Source organism: Drosophila grimshawi, unplaced genomic scaffold (assembly GCF_018153295.1).
Source record: "Drosophila grimshawi isolate 15287-2541.00 unplaced genomic scaffold, ASM1815329v1 contig_1377, whole genome shotgun sequence".
Classification (NCBI taxonomy): Eukaryota; Metazoa; Arthropoda; class Insecta; order Diptera; family Drosophilidae; genus Drosophila; species Drosophila grimshawi.
In genome coordinates this window covers 10078289-10098692 of record NW_025062900.1, presented here as the reverse complement: position 1 = coordinate 10098692, position 20404 = coordinate 10078289, and the positions used below count along the sequence as shown (strand labels likewise).

Below are 20404 nucleotides of genomic sequence, written 5' to 3'. Positions count from 1 at the left end.
CCGTAAAGCATTAAATATTTAATTACATTTCGCATGCAGCTTAAAGATGAATGTCAGGAATGGAGGAAACACAGTCAGTGGTGCGGAAGTGATGTTAATTAATTATAAGCGACACCTTCGAATGCAGGTGCTTTTGCGATGGGGCGAGTCCCACAGCGAATGCATAATTTGCATACCAGTTAAATCAAAGTGTGATTAAATGCACAAAACAAGAAAAACATTGATGTAGCCCAATGGGAGTTTAGTAATTAACCCGACGGAAAATGGCGGTAAACTTAAGGAAACTGATTTGGAAACTGATGGGTAACTGATGGGAAACTGACGGCAAATAGCATTTGGCAGGCATTTTGCATTTGAAGTTTTTTCTTCGTAGTTCTTCTTTTTTTTCGTATCAAAACGAAACAAACTCATTTGACCAACTTAAGTTGATTACGCCCGCAGAGAGATGCTGCGGCTGGCTGTGAATAGGGAAGGACGAGCCAAGGAATGGGATGCGACATTCACAAGTAACAACAATAACAAACAATTCATTTTGTAAGTAGAGTTGTGCGCGAGGATTTCACGCAGGCTATAAGAAAATCCGGCCCGAGAAAATGTGGTGGAAATGGAGACATTTCAAATGGGCGACAGAGACAAAAGTAAGGGAATTCTGTCAAGCTGGCATAATCTGCGCTCAGCGCCCGTTTGCTTATTTGCATAAAATAATTGAAAGGCGAAATTTAAAAGAATCAACAAAGGCGAAACCGACTAAGTGAAGAGGCGGCGAAAAACAAGAAATGCTCAGAAACAGAATGAGAAACACAACCAGATCCAGAACCAAACCGAACCGGACCCGAGCACCACTTCAAATGGGCAGAAAAAAATAAATAACAAGAGGAAAAAAAACAGCAAACAGAAAGACTATGAAATAACAACGGTCAAGTGAGGACCGTGCAAAGTGCACTAATTACTTGTGCAGTGTCCCCAGTGCAGGAGGAGCCCCAAAAACCAAACAAAGAACCAGCCAAAAAGCAACCTTTTCTATGGCTACACAGTTCAAAATTTGAACTGAGTAAAATCCAATGGCGTTTAATTCTTTAATGCTAATGGGGTTTTTCGAGTTTTATACAAGCATAATTATACCCTTCCAGAAGGAAAGTCCTTGCAGTAGACAATGAGTCTATCTTTTTATATGCCAACAATTCCTTCAGAAACTATATGAACAACTTTTTTGTTTCCCAAGATATATGAAGGAAACTCTAAAGTTAAGAGTTTTGTCTTGCCTTCAACACTTGCAAAAAATCATGTCATTCATGGGAAAAATCGTTTGCCTTATTCAGCTTATAATGAAATTTCGATGCCAACAGTTGAACTTTAGTCTGCAAGGGTATTTAGATTTCGACGTGGCTAACATAGTCGTGCTTTCTTTTTCTGTAGATTAATAATATTCTTAGAATTTCAGTCAAACATTTTGACCCTGGCCTATAAAATTTGATTGCTGACGCTCTCTAACTTAAAACTGATTATTTTCTTTCTTCAGATTTTCAAAATATGTTATACCAATTAAAGTTCAGCCTTCAAGCGAAAACTTAATTGTTTCCACTTAATTTCTTATTAAAATCGAAACATATATTTCGTTCGGTGCAGCTTCCAATCATGATTATGATGATTGGTAGCCTCCAGGGTGCCATTTGGCAATTTAATTGCTGCGCCCAAACGACATTCACAGCCATAGCCATAGCCTCATGTAATAGTAGAACTGTCTGCTGATTGACTAATTGGCTATGGCTTTTGAATTTCAGCACCCACACCCACAACACTCTTTACTCTGGTGTATGTGTGTATGTGTGTGATATGTGTCGTTGGCAATTAAACGATTTGTGCTGGCGCCTTCATCCTTCACGGGGCAATTAATAAACGACAGCAATTCAATTAAATGGAATTAAATCTGGCCAATACCTGGAACTGGCCATTAAAACGTATCTGTCTGTCTATCTGCCAACTGAATAAACGTTTCTCCTATCCCGAACTCGACTCGTCATCGTCGACGTCGTTGACTGCGCCCCAATTATCCTCAGCTATAACAAAAACAACAAGCAAACAGTCAACAGTCAACATTCAACGATCAAAAAGTCAATAGTAAATGCTGCAATGGACATCTCCTGACAATATATATATATATAAGTGTATAAGAGTATATATGAAAGAGCTTGGGAAGCAGAAGATATGGCACATTTCAATCGCACCAAGTCAACAAAAACTCTGCACTTAACCGTCACGTTTAATTGACACACTTCGACCAACAGACGTATTTAAATGGCAAGTACACTCGCAAAAAATATTACCGGAAATGATTTTTTATTTCTTCGAGAATAATTTCGACGCTTAAGAGTTTTATTATTTGAAAATTCGAAACATTAACTCATTATTAACATTTTCACAAATATTATTTACTTTTCAAAAATTATTTATTTATCTTTGAAACTCATGGCTGAAATTTCTAGGAACTTTTTTGTATAATTAAGAGAAAAATAAACAAGCTAAGGAAGGTAAAATGTAAATTTTAAATTGTATTCAAGGTTTAGTATATATCACTAAGGCTCCGTCAGATGCAGTGTTGAAATTGGAGTACAAAATCGATAACAAACGATAATTGCGAATCGCTTAACTGTTTTTTTTAGAATTTAAAAATAAGGTCACACTCTGAAAAATAATACAGGTAAATTTTATTAAATTGTACAACATTTTTGTGTCGTGTACGACAGACACGGTTAATTCTGTAGCTATATAGAATTCTATAAATACGCATTAAGATTAACACCTACCGCATTACAAAAAAAAACCCACTCGCTGACGCTCTTCACTTGCCAATTGTCGTTTTCATCAACTTAATTGAAATCAACTTCGGGCAAACATTTGAAAGCAATGAATAGAGAGTGGAAGCCTCAAGCGGGGGGCGGGGACGGAGACGGGAAACCACGTGTTGCAAGCTCTGCTGTGCTGTTCACCCAGTTTCCAGGAACAGACTTTGCATAATTTCTTTTATTTAAAGAACTCGAGCGTACCATGCCAGCAACTGAGCCACGACTTAAACGTCACGTTCTCAGAAGATGCGCCACCTCTGTCACCCATTCTACTCTACCCACCTCCCTACTCCCAAAAAGCAAAAACAAGAGGAGAATGTGAAAACAGGTAACGCATCAGATTTTAATTATGCAAAGAGCTTCACGCTGAAAGGCGCTGATTGATTGCCGACTCCCGGCTCAACGCCCCAAATTGAAACTGTAGCTTAAAAATGGAAGCTGTGAATCTGTGAAACTGAAACAATTGACAATAAATGAATCGATTAGTAGACAAAAATAATCGATAATTAAAGTAGTGTTTTATAAGAAAACGAAATAGGTATGCAAAGGTTGTTGCCTCCAGTGCCCGAAGAGAGTCAAAATATTTAAATTGAATCCGAACGCTAATACTCTGTTAACAGTGTTATAATAGCTGATAACAGGTGCCAGAACTTGCCTAGACCATTACAAAATAATTAATTTTTTAAATTGGGTGATTAATCATCATCTAGACTGAGCGATGCTATGCGAGAAGCGATCATTTTCCGTACTGATAGAGTACAAGAAAAACAAATTAATTATGTATTCATAAAACTTAAACATGCCAATTAAAATTATGCAAATGCAAATTGTAAAAATGCAATTAATTTAATGACTTCTTCCCTCTGTATTCCAATATTGGGCTTACGCTAAAAATTTGTATACTCGATTTATTTTTGGTTATTATTTGGAAAGTCGAAAATCTGTTTCATAACTGCCATCGAATGCAACTTTATGCCGGTCTCTACCAGCCGTTGAATGCTCAAAAAAACTTACCACCATCGAACAAGCAATTCCGGAACGGTGTCCTGCAGCTATTTGTGTGGATTCCTTCCTTGCATTTGCTGCAATATGCAAACTCGGCAAACGACGCCTGAATAGGTTGCACACCCCACGGCACACAGTTATGAATAATGTCATTGCTGTGACTTCGTGTCGCTGCATTCACCTCTCTCCCCTGCCCATCCTGCCTCCATTTCATACCCCAGTTCCACATCCGCCTTGTCTTGTGCTTCACTACTGTCTCCGGCCAGACTCATTGGCGCTATCGATGTGACCGTAGTTTTTGTTAAATGACAACAATGTCCATTAAACTTATTGGGCCACAAACTTCGTTACGTGCAGTCTACCCACCCCTCACCTCCCACTCGCCCCCTCCAGCTGATACACCTTCCGGTTGTCTGGCCCGTCTTTTGGAATATTACAATTATTATTGTTGTTGTTGTTGTGTCTGTTTTTCTTATTATTTTTGTTGCTCTTGTCATTCTATGCACTTTCGTTAATGGCTGATACTTTGTGGAAAATACTTTAATGTCATCCTTTCGAAGCTTTTACGCAACACATTTGGCAACTGCAAAATAAAATAGCAAACAACTATCTTAGCCACATCGAAGATTGTGTACCCTTGCTGACCGATATAAGCATGGCGAAATCTAAATTTATAATGACAAGACTTAACCCACTGAAGGCCAAGACGCGTTAGAGGCAAAGACTATGGAATTCTTATGTTTAGTTAAATTGTAAATACTGCTTTATGAATGTAACCAATTTTGTGGCCGGGAATGGATCCGATGTTAAGTTTATGATATGGTTGTCGAATGATTTTGATATCAGGAGCATAATAATACAAATATTGAGTGGGTTTGCTTCGGAAATTTTGATAGTTTTATTCAAGAAGTCATCTTTCGACAACAATTGGTCGCTGACGGAACTAGATAGAAAAAGACTCGTTTGTTGATACTGATTAAGAATATGTATAGACTGCATGGGGTCGGAGATGCCCCATTCAGTGCGTATCAAACTTAACTACAAAATTACAATACACTTTGCAGGGGCGGTATACTAAGCAGACTTTCATCTCATTTCATCAACTTGTGAGCGCATCCGTTTTTTTTTATAAAAAATGCACTTCATTTAAATAACAAAGTTTATTCGAAAATTTTAGAAGCGATATCTCTTTACGACCTGCACCGAACGCATTTCGAAGCTGGTTTAACTTTTTGACTGGCAGCATCCATTGAAATGTTTGTGAAATAATCTGTCAGTTTGGATTTTGGATATTCGCCTCTCCCTCGCTGACTCTCTGCCACTCTCTCTCTCTCTCCCTCTTTCCTTCTATCTCTAATCGAAAATGCATGCTCCCCAATTTCATTTGCCGGAAACACGCTTCGATCAAGGATACGACAGGACGCGTTCTAACAAGTTTCAAATTTCCTGCCACAGACTTTACTTGTTGGTACGGTGAGGTCGAGAGGGGAGGGAAAGTAATGGGATGGGAATGGTCAGACTTTTGGTCCGGCCTAGACTCGCGAACCCTGACTTCATAAAGTCCGTTCACATCGCCGCACATTTTATTTCCGGCAAATTAGGCTCAGACCGAGAGCGAGCCCGTGCTTGGACCTTGGACCCTGGACTTCATCCCGGCAAATCCATTTTCCTTCTTAGCAGCAGCAGCAGCAGCAGTTTTTCGTAAGCGTTGACATTGCTCATACGCCCCCTACTCCAATATCCAATACTTAGCTCCCAGCAGACCGTCATCAATATAAAAACATGAAAATGATAACAGACAATTTATTGAAGCGCAGTTGGATGTCAGTTCAATCACACCCACCACACACACACAGCCACACATTACTCCCAAATGAGTGGGCAGTTCTTGTCTTGACCGCACAAAGATAGACTATAAACCACACAGCCGTATAACAGTGGCACAAATAACATCTGTAAAGTGAAAATACCCACAAAAAAAATATTTGTTTAAAGAAATTTCGGTTCAATAAAAAACCTACTCACAAATTGTTTGTTAAATTGTAGTAAACGTAAAGAGAAAATGTATATTAAGAAAATTCTGAGAAGTTTAAGAAAGTGAAAATGCCAGAAGTCTTGTTACATTTATATTAAAAAAGGTCAAACTTTGACCATTGTACACGTGATACACACAATTTAGTTCTGTTAAGGGAATCACACTAGAAAAATAAGCAGCTTGAGCTCATGATTATTATGGTTTGTCGATGCCTATTTAATATATGTGGTATTTCATACATATATCATATATATATAAATATATATATAAGTATTGCACAAAGTGCGAAAAATTGTACGCCGACTTCTATTCATCTGCGTGCGGATGTTTATTTATTACTCGCTATTTATCGATTGTGTTGTGTTGTGTTGTCGAAATAAGCTTAAATGCCAGTGTCAGTGAATTTATTATCGGCATGCAGACTGATTCGACAGAAAAGGAAACTCACACGTGAATCTCAAAAATACCAACTGACAAATACTCAAGCGTTGACAAATCTACGCGCGCCTTTTTATTTTATTTTTTTTATATATTTTTTGTTGAATTCAAAGCTATTTTGCATGTTTTTGATTTTCACACTGGATTCCTTGGGCATTTTTTTTATTGTTGTGTTGTTATTTTTTTAGCTGCCAGCCAGGTGCAAACCATTTGGTAAGCAGCCTCCGTTTCCCATGGACACCTCCTGCACCAAATGCCTCCCCACCCCCTCCACCCAGATTAGCAGGCCTTGTCAATGGGGCTGTGCGTGCAAATTTGTTGCTTGTCAGGCTTAGGGACAGGCGGCGGAACAGGTGAAAGCCACTGACTGGCGACGGATGTGAGGGGTAGGGGGCACCTGCAAAGGGATGTAGAAGAGACCAAACCCAGATACAGTTAAAAAAAACAACAACAACTAGGAATGCTTAAGTCAAAGATACTCTGAAAGAACTACTTTTTGCATGTTATCTGCCGTCTAACTCTGATAGTTCTCAAAGACTCGTTTGTTCATACAGACGGACAAAGAGACTTGGCTATATCGACAGGGCTTTCAAGCGAGATCAAGAATATATATAAACTCCGCCTTTTACATACTTTTGCACAACTTCCTTATACCCCAATTAATAATTTTCAATGGGTATACAAATACTAGTAAAAGTATCTGTCTTTTCTTTATCTTGTGTCTAGCTTTTATCTCTCTTTTTCTCTCTTTTTCTCTGCTTAACATTCTTCATTATTACTAAGCGAACAGTAAATAAATAAATCAAAAACAATAAAGCCCAAAACAATTTCAATTTCGCTAAGTGTAGGCGCCCCAGACACATATACAACACATACATCATTGGCGCTTCAGCTGGCAATGTTGCCACCTGTGCAGCTGAGCCTCTTTCGGGTCGCTTTGGCATTGGGACACAGTGTTAAACAGACATTTTTATTTACGTTGATGGCTATAAACATTTGAATTACAATATAATATTTAAGCTCCAAGCCCAAAGGCTGCCACTAACTCTGACTGGTTGAACGATTTATGGTTGCTGCAAATCTACGCCGCTCACTTAATGCACTTTAATTTATTAAGCTGTCAATCTAGAAGCTCACACACACAAACAAATATATATATATATATATATATATATATAAACTTATATGTATAAACTTGTCTGTGACTAGCATTCACAACTGTGAGTGCAGCAACCACTTAAACCTTGTTAATTAACAACTGATGCCAACTGCTTATATACATACATACAAATATATATATATATATTCCATTCCATTTCCTGTTGAGGTTGCATTGTTGTCCATCAGTCAGTCGGACAGTCTGTCTGTCTGTATGTCTGTCTGTCCGTCTGTTGCACACAGCAACAAACATTTAATGCGTGTAAGCAACACACTGCCTCAAAATCGTGTTGCCTGCGGGGCAAACAGTGTGTCCGAATGCCACTCAAAATGTGGATGTGGAGATACAAATGTACAGATTCATTTACAGCGAATGCCAAGATTAGCAGTTCATTTGTAAAAAGCTCAGTGTCCTATTATTCCAATTTATATTTATTTACTTATTTGTTGTGCACTAAAAACCTTCCACAGTTCTTAAAATATATCAAATTAAACGAGAGAAGAAGAAGAAGAAATTATAAATTTAAGATTAAAGAAAAATATTATAAATAAAATAAAGTAATACATAGAAAAAATACACATAAAGAGTGAGGCATAAATTATAGGAAATATGGGCACATACATTATTAAAGTTTAATCATAATAGTGCAAAATAAGAATATCATAAAAATAAATGTTGTTAATTGCAAAATATTAATTACACAGGAAAGCCAAACTGAAGCAGCTTGTAAGTTAAAGATTTGTCAGTTAAGCTTTGGCTACAACATTTTGAACACATCTCTACATCTTATAGTCTTTACTTAGACTCTGTTAATTGGGATTTATTTGTTAGTGGTTATCGCTTTGAGTGAAGTACATCAAATTAATAGTTACAGTGTGTAATAGTCGTATTAGTGACACACACACAAGCAAATTAACCACAAACACCCACACACACACACAGAGAGGGCGCTATTGTCTATTTAAATATGAGAAACAGATTAAAACCCAATTTAAAGTTGAAACGGTCAAGTTGGCTTCCACTTAAAGTTTAATTAATATGCTGAGCTCCCTTAAAAACCTCAACGGTAAACGCTAAACGAAAAACTAAAACACTCAGACGGGTTGCCTCCCCATCCTGGTTGTTGCTTTTAAGTTTTTAAGCCAATGTAAACACATGGCTTTCAGCACACAACACACACTCACGAAGAAATAGTAGCAGCAGCAGACTTATGCTTTTGTATGTGGCATAATAGATATAAAGCTATCAAACTCTTTGCGAATAAAATGGTTTGAAATCGAAAAGATGCTCAGCTCAGATAATTGAAATTTAGACATACTTATAGGATAATTAAAAGATTAAAGAACCAGAATTAAATATAAAGCATAAGCTTACATGGAAAACATATTGTTAAATTAAGTGTAAGGACATATAAAGAAGTTCATCTGATTAGTTCCACCTTTAAGAATATATCTAAAAATACACCGATTGTGAGTTTATTAAAGATGTGTTGAAAAAGTATTTCATAAAAGAACACATCTATGATATGGTCGTCCGGTCTGACCAAGACAGACAAAGCGGCAAAAACTTTCAGACTATTTATCAAACAGACACGCATAAATTATAGAACCCTCTGTAAGATTAAAACATGGACTAAGAGCTAAGGTAAAAATACTGCTCGACTTTCTTAAGCAATTTTGGGTGGAATATTTACAGATAAATACCTGATTAGTAAGAATATTCTTTTATTGCTATCGAAAATCGATTCTTATCGATAATAATAATAATAATAATATCGATTTGCGATTGGTAAACGAGATTCCAAACTTGCAGTCCCCTGCTCTTTTAGACTGAAAAACGAACAGAGGGGAAGGCGTGCCTAAATCGAATTACTGATTAAGAATATATATACTTTTTGTAGCTCGGATGCTGCCATCTGTCTGCATCTACACTTACTTTTGCACAAATTCATTATACCCTTTTTACACATTTTCAAAGGCCTTAGGGTACATAAAAAACACATCAAATCTGCATAGCATTATATAATTATGCACACACACACACACAACGCTAAGTTGCGCATTACGTCTAATGCACACTTTAAAGAGTTGTGCAACACTTGAGCAACACACACACACACACACAAGCAGCACTTGAGGGGGGCTGTAATTTGACGTCGAGAAGTATGCAACGGAAATTGTTAAATGCATTTCACGCATTGCGCTTGACGTTGTCGCCACATACCACACACACACACAAACACACACACACACACGCACACGCACACATTCACACGCTTGCACACACCTCACCCACCCTCCCCCTTGCTTTGCACCTTGTCTGTGTGTCTGCGAGTGTTGTCAAGTGTTGTGACTGCGGCCGTTGCCATTAGTGGGCTGACAATGGGCGTGGTGCCACACAACGCCCGTCTGTGTGTGGTCGATTTGTAGGCATTTAGGCATGGGATCCACCCACCCCCCCCCCCCGCCCACACACACACACACCACCCTCTACTCCGCCGCTACTGTTAATCTGCAGACGACATATTTGGCTAAAATTTTGCAGCTATGCAAATTTCAATTAAACAAGCAGCCTTAAAATAGAGATTTCGGTGCCTTTTGTTCGGCAATTTTCATTAAATGACTTTTACACGTTGATCCCCTCGAATGCAAATGTTTTGACAGCATTTTGATGGCTGCCACTGTCACTGCCACTGCCACTGCCACTACACCGCCAGCGGCACAGAGCCGACATCAGTCGCATTATGCGCTCACGTCCTGTCAGCTGTGATTTATTCGATTGGTATTCGCTGATGGCTTGAGGTTTGCCTCTGTGTGTGTGTGTGTGTGTGTGTGTCTTTTTATGTGTGTTTGTTTATGTGTGTGTGTGGTCACAGCTGTGTGGCCACAGACAATTTGTGGTGTATGCGGTATATGTGGCGTATGTGTGATATGTATTTAGAAACTCATTTTTTCGTGTGTGTAACAATCGCATCCATCCATATTTGTGGTGACAGGGATCAACATAATTCGAACTTGTTGCACCAAAAGTTGCGAAACTTCCACTTCTGTTCATTAAAAGCTCATTACACAAATGTGAATTGATGGGAAACTAAACAAGAAAATATACAAACATATATATACACTGAGCAAACAGCAGCATAAATAGTAGAAGCAAAGTGTTTGCTTTATAATATATATTAACTCAAAGTTAGATGGAACAAGAAAGAACAGCGATTGAATCTCTAAACAACTTAAAGTTTATCTCTCTCAATCGATTGTTTCTATGGCAGCTATTTAAACAAAAACAAATATATATAGTAGTCTATAACGTTTTTATGCTGCCTCGTAGACGTTCAATGCCTTACAAACTTCACGTCAAACATGTTTATTATCCTCTCTCAATCTTACCTTAACTCAACTAAACTTAATTTGTTTCGACCAAAATAAGTTCAACTTCAAATTAATAGTTAATTAAAAGTTTGTCTTTCATTTTCAGCTGCGTCAAGTCAATTATAAGCCAAAAACGCAATAAGAAAGGCACTTGCACAATAAACATTGGGCATTTGATTTGAAGTTCGATTTTATTTCAATCAAAATCTTTGACTTTAATTTGTATGGGAACTAAATTGTCTAGCAATTTGTATGGATTATAAGGTTTTTATTTTATGTGAGTACAAAATGTTATAGGTAGTTTTATTCACCCAGTGTAATGTTGCATGCAAAAGTCCTTGACGCATATGTTGCGGTGGACTTACAACACTTTTATCATTGGAATTGCAAATTTTTGTCAGCTAACTTGAGCATGAGACACACATGGCAAGCACACATACGCCCACACACTAAGGAAGCGAGAAAAGAGGGCGGGGTAAGGGATCTACTTACATCAAAAAGGTAGTGAGCCCAAGCGCAGCTGGATGTTTAGCATATTTAAGCCCAAAAACTAAAAAGAGCCAGAATTAAAATACAGCATAAATGAAAAAGAAGGCAAAACGGAATAAATAAAGTTGAAAATCGCTTTTATATTGAGGGGAATACCCCTATGTGGATATAGATATTAATACGTGCATGTTGAATTTGAAATTGTCCCGCGAGCTGAATGGTTGCTTTTTATTGCACGTAAAGTAAAGCCATAAAGTCATCATTACACGCTCGACAACAAGCAATGATATGATGAGGGTGGAGGAATGAAACAAGGGTGCAGCAAGGTGACAGCTCAAGGGGCCAAAGGACATCAGTCTGCAGTCAGTCGCTGTCATTGTCAAGAATCAAAAGGACAAAGTTTTGTGACCGCGATATAAATTCGAAAATGTGCACAAATTACTTAAAACATATTAAAAAGTGTGTGCCTCTTGCTCCCCCTATCCCCATCATAATTCCTCGCCTTTGTAAAAAGTCAACCATTTGTGCACAACGTTGCCAAAATTAAAAACAATATGAAAGTACCACGCAGAGAATTCCGTTTTGGGGCATCTTTCGGGGAGTTCCATACACTTTTAAGTGGCGCTTTTGTCGCTGCATTTGTGCAAAGTTCATACCAAGTTTTAACTTAACTTTAACGAAATGAAATAAGTAAAGATACTGATAAATGCAGTTTTATTATAAACAAGCCCGACGCTTTTTAATGATTAAAGGATTTTCACCCATAACTAATACCAATTTTTTAGACATTTATTCTCCTATCGTACTTTCTGTAAAAACAATTAATTTTATTGTCTTGCGTGTGTAAGTATATGATTTTTTTTTCTTTTTGTGTATATAAGTAAATATTGTGCAAATATTTTATATGTATATCAAATTTTGAGTGCCGCTTACCGTCACATAAATAAACAAGAAATTAAATTTGATTTTATTTGTTACACGCGCGCAAAAGTTGCGGTGCTTTTGAAGTATCGATATATATGTGTGCACTATCGATGCTATCGATGGGCAGTACTTTTCGAGCGGCACTCTCCAGCACTGTATTGGTTGATTACATGACCCGCTCAAAACAATAACAGCTGACTGCGGCGTGCAATGTGAAAAAGAATAACAAATAAAATGTTGCAAAATTTATCCTTGCTGATGCGAATACACACACGCCGGCAGTACGCAAAGGTCGCCACACAAACCAAATCAAAGGTCAGAGAACAAAATTGCAGCAAGCCGCTAATAAACTGCCGGCGAACACAGTTCAACTTACTGCAACATGAACGAGCAGATGCAAAATTTGGAACACTTCCGCTTTGTTCCAAGGGCTGGCTGCATAATAAATCCAAAGGCGATCACTTCATTCTCAATCCCACCGTCAGTCAGGAACAACTGGAAGCGGAGCTGCAAAGTCTGCAGCAATTTCTAGCCACTGGACAAATTCAGCTACATCCTCAGCTGCTGGAGAATCTACAAAATGAGCTGAAGATTACACAACTAACGGCGATTCAGGCACAGGCGATGCCTATTGTAGATGGCCGCTTTCATACTCTAATAGCAGCAGAGACGGGCTGTGGCAAAACCTTAGCCTATCTGCTGCCAGTGCTCAATGCGACACTCAATAATCAGACCCAGGAGACTAAGGAGCGACAATTTAATACACCCAGTGTGCTTATATTGACACCAGGACGTGAACTGGCCACCCAAATCTCGCAAGTGGCTACCAAGCTGTGCGTCGGCACGGACTTGAAGGTTAAAGCGCTGCTGGGTGGGAATACCAAACAGTTGATGTTAAATCCACAATTCGAGGAGGTGGATATATTGGTGGCTACTCTAGGCGCGATTAGTAAACTGGTCACTACTGGCATCTATCATATGGATCAGGTGCGTCATGTTGTGCTGGATGAGGCGGACACATTGCTGGATGACTCCTTTACGGATAAGCTAACCTATTTCCTGCGAAGATTTCCCGTGAGTAAATCCAGTATAAGTCCAGCAATCACCAAATTAATCTCTTCCCCTCCTCCAAACAGTTTCATAGGAATCATGTGCAGGATGCTGACACCGTGGGAACCCAGTTGCTGCTTGCCTCGGCCACGATGCCAACGAATACGAGGGAGATTCTGCAACGCGTCATCGATGTGGAGACCATACGGGAGGTGGTCAGTCCGCATCTGCATCATCTGATGCCGCATGTGACGCAAAAGTTTCTGCGCATGTCCAAGGCGGATCGACCGGGCAACCTGTTGGTCCTGGCCAAGCAGGAGATGGCTAAGCGACGGCCGCTGATTGTCTTCAGCAATAAGTCGGCGACGAGCGATTATGTTTCTATATTCCTCAACAACAGCGGCATCAATTGCATCAATCTGAATGGAGATATGCTGATGAAGATTCGTTTGGGTCGCTTCGAGGAGTTCCAGCGTGGCATATGCGATGTCCTCTCCACCACGGATGTGGGCAGTCGTGGACTGGACACAACGCGAGCGCGTCACGTGCTCAACTTTGACTTCCCGCTGCATGTCTCCGACTACATTCATCGTTGCGGTCGCATCGGACGCGTCGGCAGCGTTGAAAAGTCTTTGGTCACAAACTTTATATCTTCACGCCGTGAGATTGATGTGGTGCAACGCATTGAGCATGCGGCACGCACTGGCGGCCTGTTGCCCGATGTCAATGCGAACATCAAGAACATTATCAACAAACGCATCATGGCCGAGATGAAGGAAGCGAATGTGCCGTTGCCGCAAGAGGAAGCCTTTTAACCGTTTTGTAAATAAAGTATTTGATTTGTTAAAGACTTGCCAAAGTATTTTATATATGCATACATTCTTGATCAGTCGAACAGATATATGCTACTCAACCACTATATCTCAATTGGAATCAGTCAACATTTTGAGCACTTGTTAGTTGTTTCTTAAATCCTCCCCCAAAAAGAAAACCTTTATGTTTTTCATTCAGTTTTATTTCCAGCCCCTTAAATTCATATGCGCAGAAAGTGATAGCCACTGTTGGCCACCACACGCTTCACATTAGTTAGCGGCTTGAAGAGCTTACGCTTGGCAATGAGAATGTCGGAGTGCATGATATCGCTGCCGCCGTTAGTCGATGGTGAATCCATAAATTGCATGGCAGCCACGCCCTTAGGCTTGAGCAGCACCGGACGGCAGCCGGCGAATTTGAAGCGTATGGTGCCGGCGCAATTGATGCGGAGATTCGGCTGCACCAGCTCAGGAAAGGCATCGCAGATGGTTGGCTTCGGTGGGAGTTTCTTGCTGGGATCATCGCCATGGCACATCGCCGCCGCCAAAGTGCTCCACTCCAAACGACGCACGCCCGGCTGTGCTTCCAGCCTGTAAGCTGGTTGCCTCGCTTGCAAATAACATTTCGAGTTTAGTTTCGCATACGTATCTTAAAGCAGGCGAAATATTAGAAATTTATTAACTAAATCGTTTTGGTTTACTCACTGGCAAAGTGCACCAGGAAGGGCTGTAGAGTGCCCGCTCCGCAACCGTATTCGAGCCACTCGTAAAGATGGATATCGTCGCGTCCATTTAGGAATGTGGCAGCTGGCGCCAAATCCCGCCAGAGACTCTCGGGAATCTCATTAACGTTCAGCTTGTAAATATAGGGTATAAACTCCCGGAACGCGTATTCACCCAGCGCAATGAGACCGCGTAGGGCGCGACTGATGTACTTGAAATCTGCAAGGTAAGAGATTTATTAGCGAGATATCTATATTTCAATTCCAATTCGATTAGAAGCCGTGGGATTTTATGGTAGGATGATCGACTTGTCTTGGATTCGACGAGATTGACTACAGTAGCACATTGTCGTTATATTCTATATCACACTCACCCCGCTCGCTGCACACGTCGCGTCCCTCAAAGAATCGCGCCAAACGACGCTTAATTAGAAATAGACACTCGGCATGCAGATAGCCACTCTGCTCGGCCAATTGGCCAATGGTCTCGCACAGCTCGTCCACACAGCTGTTGTCGACAGGGCTGGCAAAGTAGTTAGACATATGCTGTGGCTCCTGTGGCTGCGTGTCATCTGTATTATCATCATCCTGCTGTAGCTTGTAAATGGTCTGCTCTTGTGAATCGCTAGTGAATACGATTTGGGGAATATTATGCTGAGTAGGCTGTTGTTGCTGCTGAGAGTCAATCGCCATGGCTTGGCTGGAATACTGTTGTTGTTCACTTTGGACATCGCTGCCCAGTCCTGGCTCCATTTGAACAGGAGCCTGCTGTGAACGTGGCCTGCCATCGGCTACCTTGATGGTTTCAAACGGTGCCATTAACTGACTGATGAGCACTTCGGCCAGATTGAAGTACTCTGGCCGACAATGGATATGATTCGCATGGCCATTGTAATTACAGGCGCGCAACAGACGCCAGCAGCGTTGACTCACATGATCCTGTTGCCGAAATGCGAGCAACTGCAGCATTTTGCTGATTATGACGCGATAGCAGGCACCCATCAGAGGCGTCTCAAACGCCTGCGAAATTGCCACTTTACGAGCCCGATCGTCACCAAAAATAGCAGCTAAAAATGAGAGAGTATTAAAGATTATGGGATTAGCAGCAATTCCAAGCACTTACCCGTTACCAGACTCTGCACAAATAGCTTTAGTTGGTCCGTGTTCTTATCCTCCACCGGACAGACGCAATCAAAGTCCACATTATTTGGCATTGTTAGCGAAATATCCGTTTGATACTCGTCGCGCAACTCAAATATTTTATCTGAATGAAAGAAATAACTGCCATCGTAGTCAATGCAATCCCAATCGCTGTCCATGGCACCCAGCATGGGTGGCACATCCGCATCATTGAGCACCTCATTGACCAGATCATAAGTAACGACGCCGCCAGAGTGACGAGAATAAACCTTTACATTCTATGGAATTAAGGTAAATCTAATCAAGTTCTCAAGAGGTTAAACCGAATGAATATACAGACATTGATTAGCTCCCAGACTTTGTAGGATGCATCCTCCGCTAGGCGTGCGCAGACATCCTGCGACAATTCAACATTGGTTTGATCATGTTGCTCCCAGAAAATCTTTATACTGCGCGCATCAAAGCCCGCATAGCTCTTCTGATTACTCTGCAATGTAAAGACTGTAAATATGTGGATCTAATGGGTATAGATAAATATATTCACTTACCGGCTTGTTGCCCATCTCCCCACCACCAGCAGCTCCAGCTCCAGCTCCGGCAACGGCAAAGGAAGCATCGAAGAGATTGTAATTGCTTAACGTTGTTGTTGGCGTGGTGGGCGTTGTGGCCATATTCACCAGTGTTGGCGTGGCTGGCACACTGCCCATTGGAACACTTATACTTGGGGATGCAATTGAATTTTTATTGCCTGTGTCCAGTTTCGTGTTCTTCGAACGAGATTTTGTCGACTTTTTGGTGATTTTGCCCAGCGATGACTTGCTCGGCTCCTCTGAAGAGCCACCGCCGGTCGTTTTCATACTGTTCTATTTTTACGGCAAACTGTATATGTATAAATAATTTAAAAAAAAATGCAGCTAGGCGACGCTTTAAGCGAAATTTTAGTAAACAAATTTTCCCAACAGCTGATTATTGCAAACGATAGAGCGACAAGGGATCGATACTTTGCTGCCAATACTCGGTCTATTACCGGCGATAGTTTGTGGTGGTCGGTCAATTCACAATCGATAAGAACTTCTCAAAATACTTATTCAGTTGTTGCTTCCCTCTCACAAATATTTGTGTTAGCAAACATAAGAAAATAGGAGCAAGGGCGCGATGGCGGAGGCTGCAAGCGTACGCCAGAATCTACAAAATGTCCCATCGATATTTGAAATATCGGCGGCTGAGACGCTGGACAACCTTATTTATCCGGCACTGAGCAAAATCTTTGATTATTTTGGACTGAGATTGGACTTTAAGCTTTGGGGCAGTCTACGTGTTCGGGAGGAATTCTCACCGCTCATAACATGGATTCTCCAGTATTTATATCTGCGCAAGCGGGCATCTTCTTTCGGTGAAAGTTTCTATGGACTACAGCGCACAGCGACCGCAACTGGGGAGCTTTTAACGCGCCAACAGCAATTCACTTCGGCCACCCTGCTAACCATCCTCCCCTATGTTGAGCGCAAGCTGAGATCGAGGAGTGCTCGGCACGAGGGCACCTACGCCTGGGAGTCGCATCTGATTAGTCTGTTTCATGCCTACAATGCCTCCAAGGCGGTACACACATTCCTCTACCTCATAAAATATGCATCGAGCCATTCTCCCCTGTTTCGTGCCCTGCGGCTCACTCTCCGCTATCCCAGTGAGCCGCCCATGGAGGATAAATGGACTTACGTATTCCTAAAGGGGCTCGAGGTGCTCGCCTTCTTCCTGCAGTTCATACAGTGGTGGTATTCGAATGATCAGCGCAGGAAAATGGGCGGTACTCTCCAAAATCCTGAGCCCATGCAGCATCCTGAGCTGCCACATGAACTGAAGGATACACTGCCAAAGAACGGGGAATGCCCAGTTTGTCTGCTCAAGCTACAAACGCCGACAGCCTGTGCTGTTTCCGGATACGTTTACTGTTGGAAATGCATTGTGACACATCTAAAGGAGAAAGGCACGTGTCCTGTGACCAGCTATCCCATTACCATTGATGACCTGGTGCGAATTTATGAATCATAGGTTTTATTATAAATACTACCACTGTATTCCACTGTTTGTATTTGTTTATAGTTTGTAATAAAGCATTTTCAAATTATATATCTGTTAAATAGTATCCAAGCTGTGCATGCCGACAGAGATAAACTGGATAAAAGTCCAGACTAGCAGTGCACAGAAAGCCCATAATCGATAAGTTCAAAAGGTATTCACAAAGAGAGAACAACGAATAGACTGTAAATAATAAATCAAAGAAATGAATATTCCGGAGGATTGTCCAGATGTCTATTCACCTAATGGTATACACAATTGGTTGTGCAGCATAAATAGGGGCCACATGACCAGCTGGATACCGAGGCTTGTGAGGAACAGTTTGCGCTTGAGCATCAACGATAGCTTCTCGTGCGGTTCCATGTGTTCACGACGAAATCGCTGGTGGCATAGCAGCGATGTGCCCATATAACCGAAACCGGAAAGCATTACGGATAGTGCAATTAGCGCATGAATCGCTGCTGGGCCCGCTATATGACCCAGATGCGCCAGTGGAAAACAGCTCAGACTGTTCTGGATGAGCAGGCCAACGGTCAGATGGCGCAATAATCTCGCAGATCGCGGCAATCTACGTTTAAAGTATCTGCAGTAGAGCCAGATGATTAGAAGGCGAAATGGCAGATGTAGCCATGTGTTGAGCACCCACAAGGATTGCTCCGCACGGATCACTGCTGACAGAGATGGCACTATATTCAGCACATTGCAGTGGGTCAACGTTGAGCCCTCCAAATCACTGATCATCACCTTGATGATTGAGTACACCATACAAGTTGGTGGATGCACAAAGCCAATTAGCAACAGTTTCGCCATGGATATCCTCAAGCGACATGTGCAGGTGTGCCTCAAATCGTTGACAGTTATTGGCAACAGTTTTCGGTCGTCAAACATCTCTTTTTGTATATATAAATACTTTTCAATTTCCGAACATTATTTTGAAGTTCAACTCTCTTTAAAGAGACTAATATGATTACAATAAAACAGAGTATTTTTTAGTCGGATTAAATCGACTGCTGCATTTTTCATTTTACTTATTTAAGTGACAATTATTTTTTGGTTTAAAAAATTAAGTAAACTTTTGAGCTTAAGCTAATACCGCATATGTACAGAATATACGCCGGAATCGTGACGTTGAACATGGACGTAGAGAATCTCCTCAGGCAAGCTACAAATTCGATAAATAGATACCATTCCTGGCATCGCAGACAACGGTCAATGCATAAAAATCCCAATACGACGTCATATGGAAGCCCATATTCGTAAGCACCACAATATACTCGAACAGAGCAAAGAATGTGTAGACTGTGGAGCGACGGAGGAATGGATTAATGGAGTATATGTACAGGATTAGATATTTATTATTTGCTTACCACCCGCCTCGCAGCGAGCATTGTGCCGCATAAAGCAGTAGCCGGCTAGAGCGAAAGCGATCACATTAATTAGGAAAAGATTGCGCTTGTAGCGCAGTGATTTCTCCTCGTGCGGCAGCAGGACCACCTTCCTGGCGCTCCTGTTCAACAGGTAGGAGATTAGCATATAGCACTCGCTGCATGCGATAAATACCACAAATGAATTCCGATGTATCTCATAGTTATCCGCCGATGTCCACATCGACAGAGAGAAGAGCGCGAAATCCTCGATAACATTCAGGGTGCAGGCGACAATGCCGAACATGCGACGATTGCGTCGAATGTGCTCCCTGTAATAGCCCAAATACATCTTGGCAACCGTCAGGCGCAGTGGCAAATGCAAAAAGATTGCCAAACGCCAGACTGTTTTCTGTGGCTCATAGTTGCCAATTGCCGCCGAGACCGATGGCAAATAGTTGGCCACGTCGCAATGTGTAAACGTGGAGCGCACAAAATCATTGAGCAGCGACCAAACCACACAGAAACAGAAGGCGCCCAGCGGTAAACTGAGCGCAATAACCGAGAGCCGGGCAAAGGGAAGGCGAAAGAAGACCTTTTTCGGATCGTTGAGACGCTCGTATGTCGGCAGCATGGCAACGACCTGGCGGATGTGTTTTTTTTATTCTTTTGGGTCCAGGTAATTTGGCGGGCGTGGCGCTCTCACATAATTTTGCACGCTTTAACCGTTATTTAACCTTTTAGCCGGATATTCATGTTGCTTGCGGACGACGGCGCGTAAACAAATGGCAATGGCAGGTACGTTGGCATGCAGGCATGATAAATTCTCCACCCACAATTTAACTGCACACTGTATAAAATAATATAGTAATTCTTATTTTAAGGAAACATGAATGAGGTTTTATATTAAGTTCGTTTTATATTAAATAAATAATTGCTTGAGCTAAGTTTAAGGTCGGGTTCCATGCTGTCCATT

General features: G+C 41.1%; 5 protein-coding genes across 6 annotated transcripts; 2 read left to right on the top strand and 3 right to left on the bottom strand.

The window, feature by feature from the left end:
* Positions 1-12421: 12421 nt before the first annotated feature.
* On the top strand, positions 12422-14164 carry LOC6561995 (probable ATP-dependent RNA helicase DDX28). Its single transcript, XM_001988548.2, has 2 exons — positions 12422-13338; positions 13401-14164. Exons 1-2 carry the CDS (start codon positions 12499-12501, stop codon positions 14127-14129), a joined length of 1569 nt encoding a protein of 522 aa, XP_001988584.1. The 5' UTR covers positions 12422-12498; the 3' UTR covers positions 14130-14164.
* A 143-nt stretch (positions 14165-14307) lies between these two features.
* Positions 14308-16897, bottom strand: LOC6562267. Its single transcript, XM_001988549.3, has 6 exons — positions 16537-16897; positions 16329-16475; positions 15972-16266; positions 15223-15915; positions 14832-15068; positions 14308-14775 (listed from the first exon to the last, which is right to left on the bottom strand). Exons 1-6 carry the CDS (start codon positions 16843-16845, stop codon positions 14348-14350), a joined length of 2109 nt encoding a protein of 702 aa, XP_001988585.1. The 5' UTR covers positions 16846-16897; the 3' UTR covers positions 14308-14347.
* Positions 16898-17101: 204 nt separating this feature from the next.
* On the top strand, positions 17102-18105 carry LOC6562268 (peroxisome assembly protein 12). Its single transcript, XM_001988550.3, has one exon. It carries the CDS (start codon positions 17144-17146, stop codon positions 18035-18037), a length of 894 nt encoding a protein of 297 aa, XP_001988586.1. The 5' UTR covers positions 17102-17143; the 3' UTR covers positions 18038-18105.
* On the bottom strand, positions 18067-18967 carry LOC6562269 (post-GPI attachment to proteins factor 2). 2 transcript variants are annotated; one of them, XM_032736044.2, is made up of 3 exons: positions 18711-18967; positions 18307-18647; positions 18067-18247 (listed from the first exon to the last, which is right to left on the bottom strand). In XM_032736044.2, exons 1-3 carry the CDS (start codon positions 18950-18952, stop codon positions 18111-18113), a joined length of 720 nt encoding a protein of 239 aa, XP_032591935.1. In that variant the 5' UTR covers positions 18953-18967; the 3' UTR covers positions 18067-18110. The 2 variants fall into 2 exon arrangements, with proteins under 2 accessions (XP_032591935.1, XP_001988587.2); XM_001988551.3 differs by having other exon boundaries at positions 18307-18967.
* An 82-nt stretch (positions 18968-19049) lies between these two features.
* LOC6562270 (post-GPI attachment to proteins factor 2) lies at positions 19050-20192 on the bottom strand. The gene is made up of 2 exons (XM_001988552.3): positions 19432-20192; positions 19050-19363 (listed from the first exon to the last, which is right to left on the bottom strand). The coding sequence occupies exons 1-2, from the start codon at positions 20060-20062 to the stop codon at positions 19227-19229; spliced, it is 768 nt and encodes a 255-aa protein (XP_001988588.1). The 5' UTR covers positions 20063-20192; the 3' UTR covers positions 19050-19226.
* Positions 20193-20404: the final 212 nt, after the last annotated feature.

Coding starts and splice junctions, on each gene's coding strand:
- LOC6562267 (XM_001988549.3), bottom strand. CDS start 16,845: ATGAAAACGACCGGCGGTGGCTCTTCAGAGGAGCCGAGCAAGTCATCG. Junction 15,916..15,971: donor TGTGCAGAGTCTGGTAACGG/GTAAGTGCTTGG, acceptor TCTCATTTTTAG/CTGCTATTTTTGGTGACGAT. Junction 14,776..14,831: donor CTTCCTGGTGCACTTTGCCA/GTGAGTAAACCA, acceptor GCCTGCTTTAAG/ATACGTATGCGAAACTAAAC.
- LOC6561995 (XM_001988548.2), top strand. CDS start 12,499: ATGTTGCAAAATTTATCCTTGCTGATGCGAATACACACACGCCGGCAG. Junction 13,339..13,400: donor ATTTCCTGCGAAGATTTCCC/GTGAGTAAATCC, acceptor TCCTCCAAACAG/TTTCATAGGAATCATGTGCA.
- LOC6562270 (XM_001988552.3), bottom strand. CDS start 20,062: ATGCTGCCGACATACGAGCGTCTCAACGATCCGAAAAAGGTCTTCTTT. Junction 19,364..19,431: donor TGCTCGCTGCGAGGCGGGTG/GTAAGCAAATAA, acceptor GTCGCTCCACAG/TCTACACATTCTTTGCTCTG.
- LOC6562268 (XM_001988550.3), top strand. CDS start 17,144: ATGGCGGAGGCTGCAAGCGTACGCCAGAATCTACAAAATGTCCCATCG.
- LOC6562269 (XM_001988551.3), bottom strand. CDS start 18,952: ATGTTTGACGACCGAAAACTGTTGCCAATAACTGTCAACGATTTGAGG. Junction 18,248..18,306: donor CCAATTGTGTATACCATTAG/GTGAATAGACAT, acceptor TATTATTTACAG/TCTATTCGTTGTTCTCTCTT.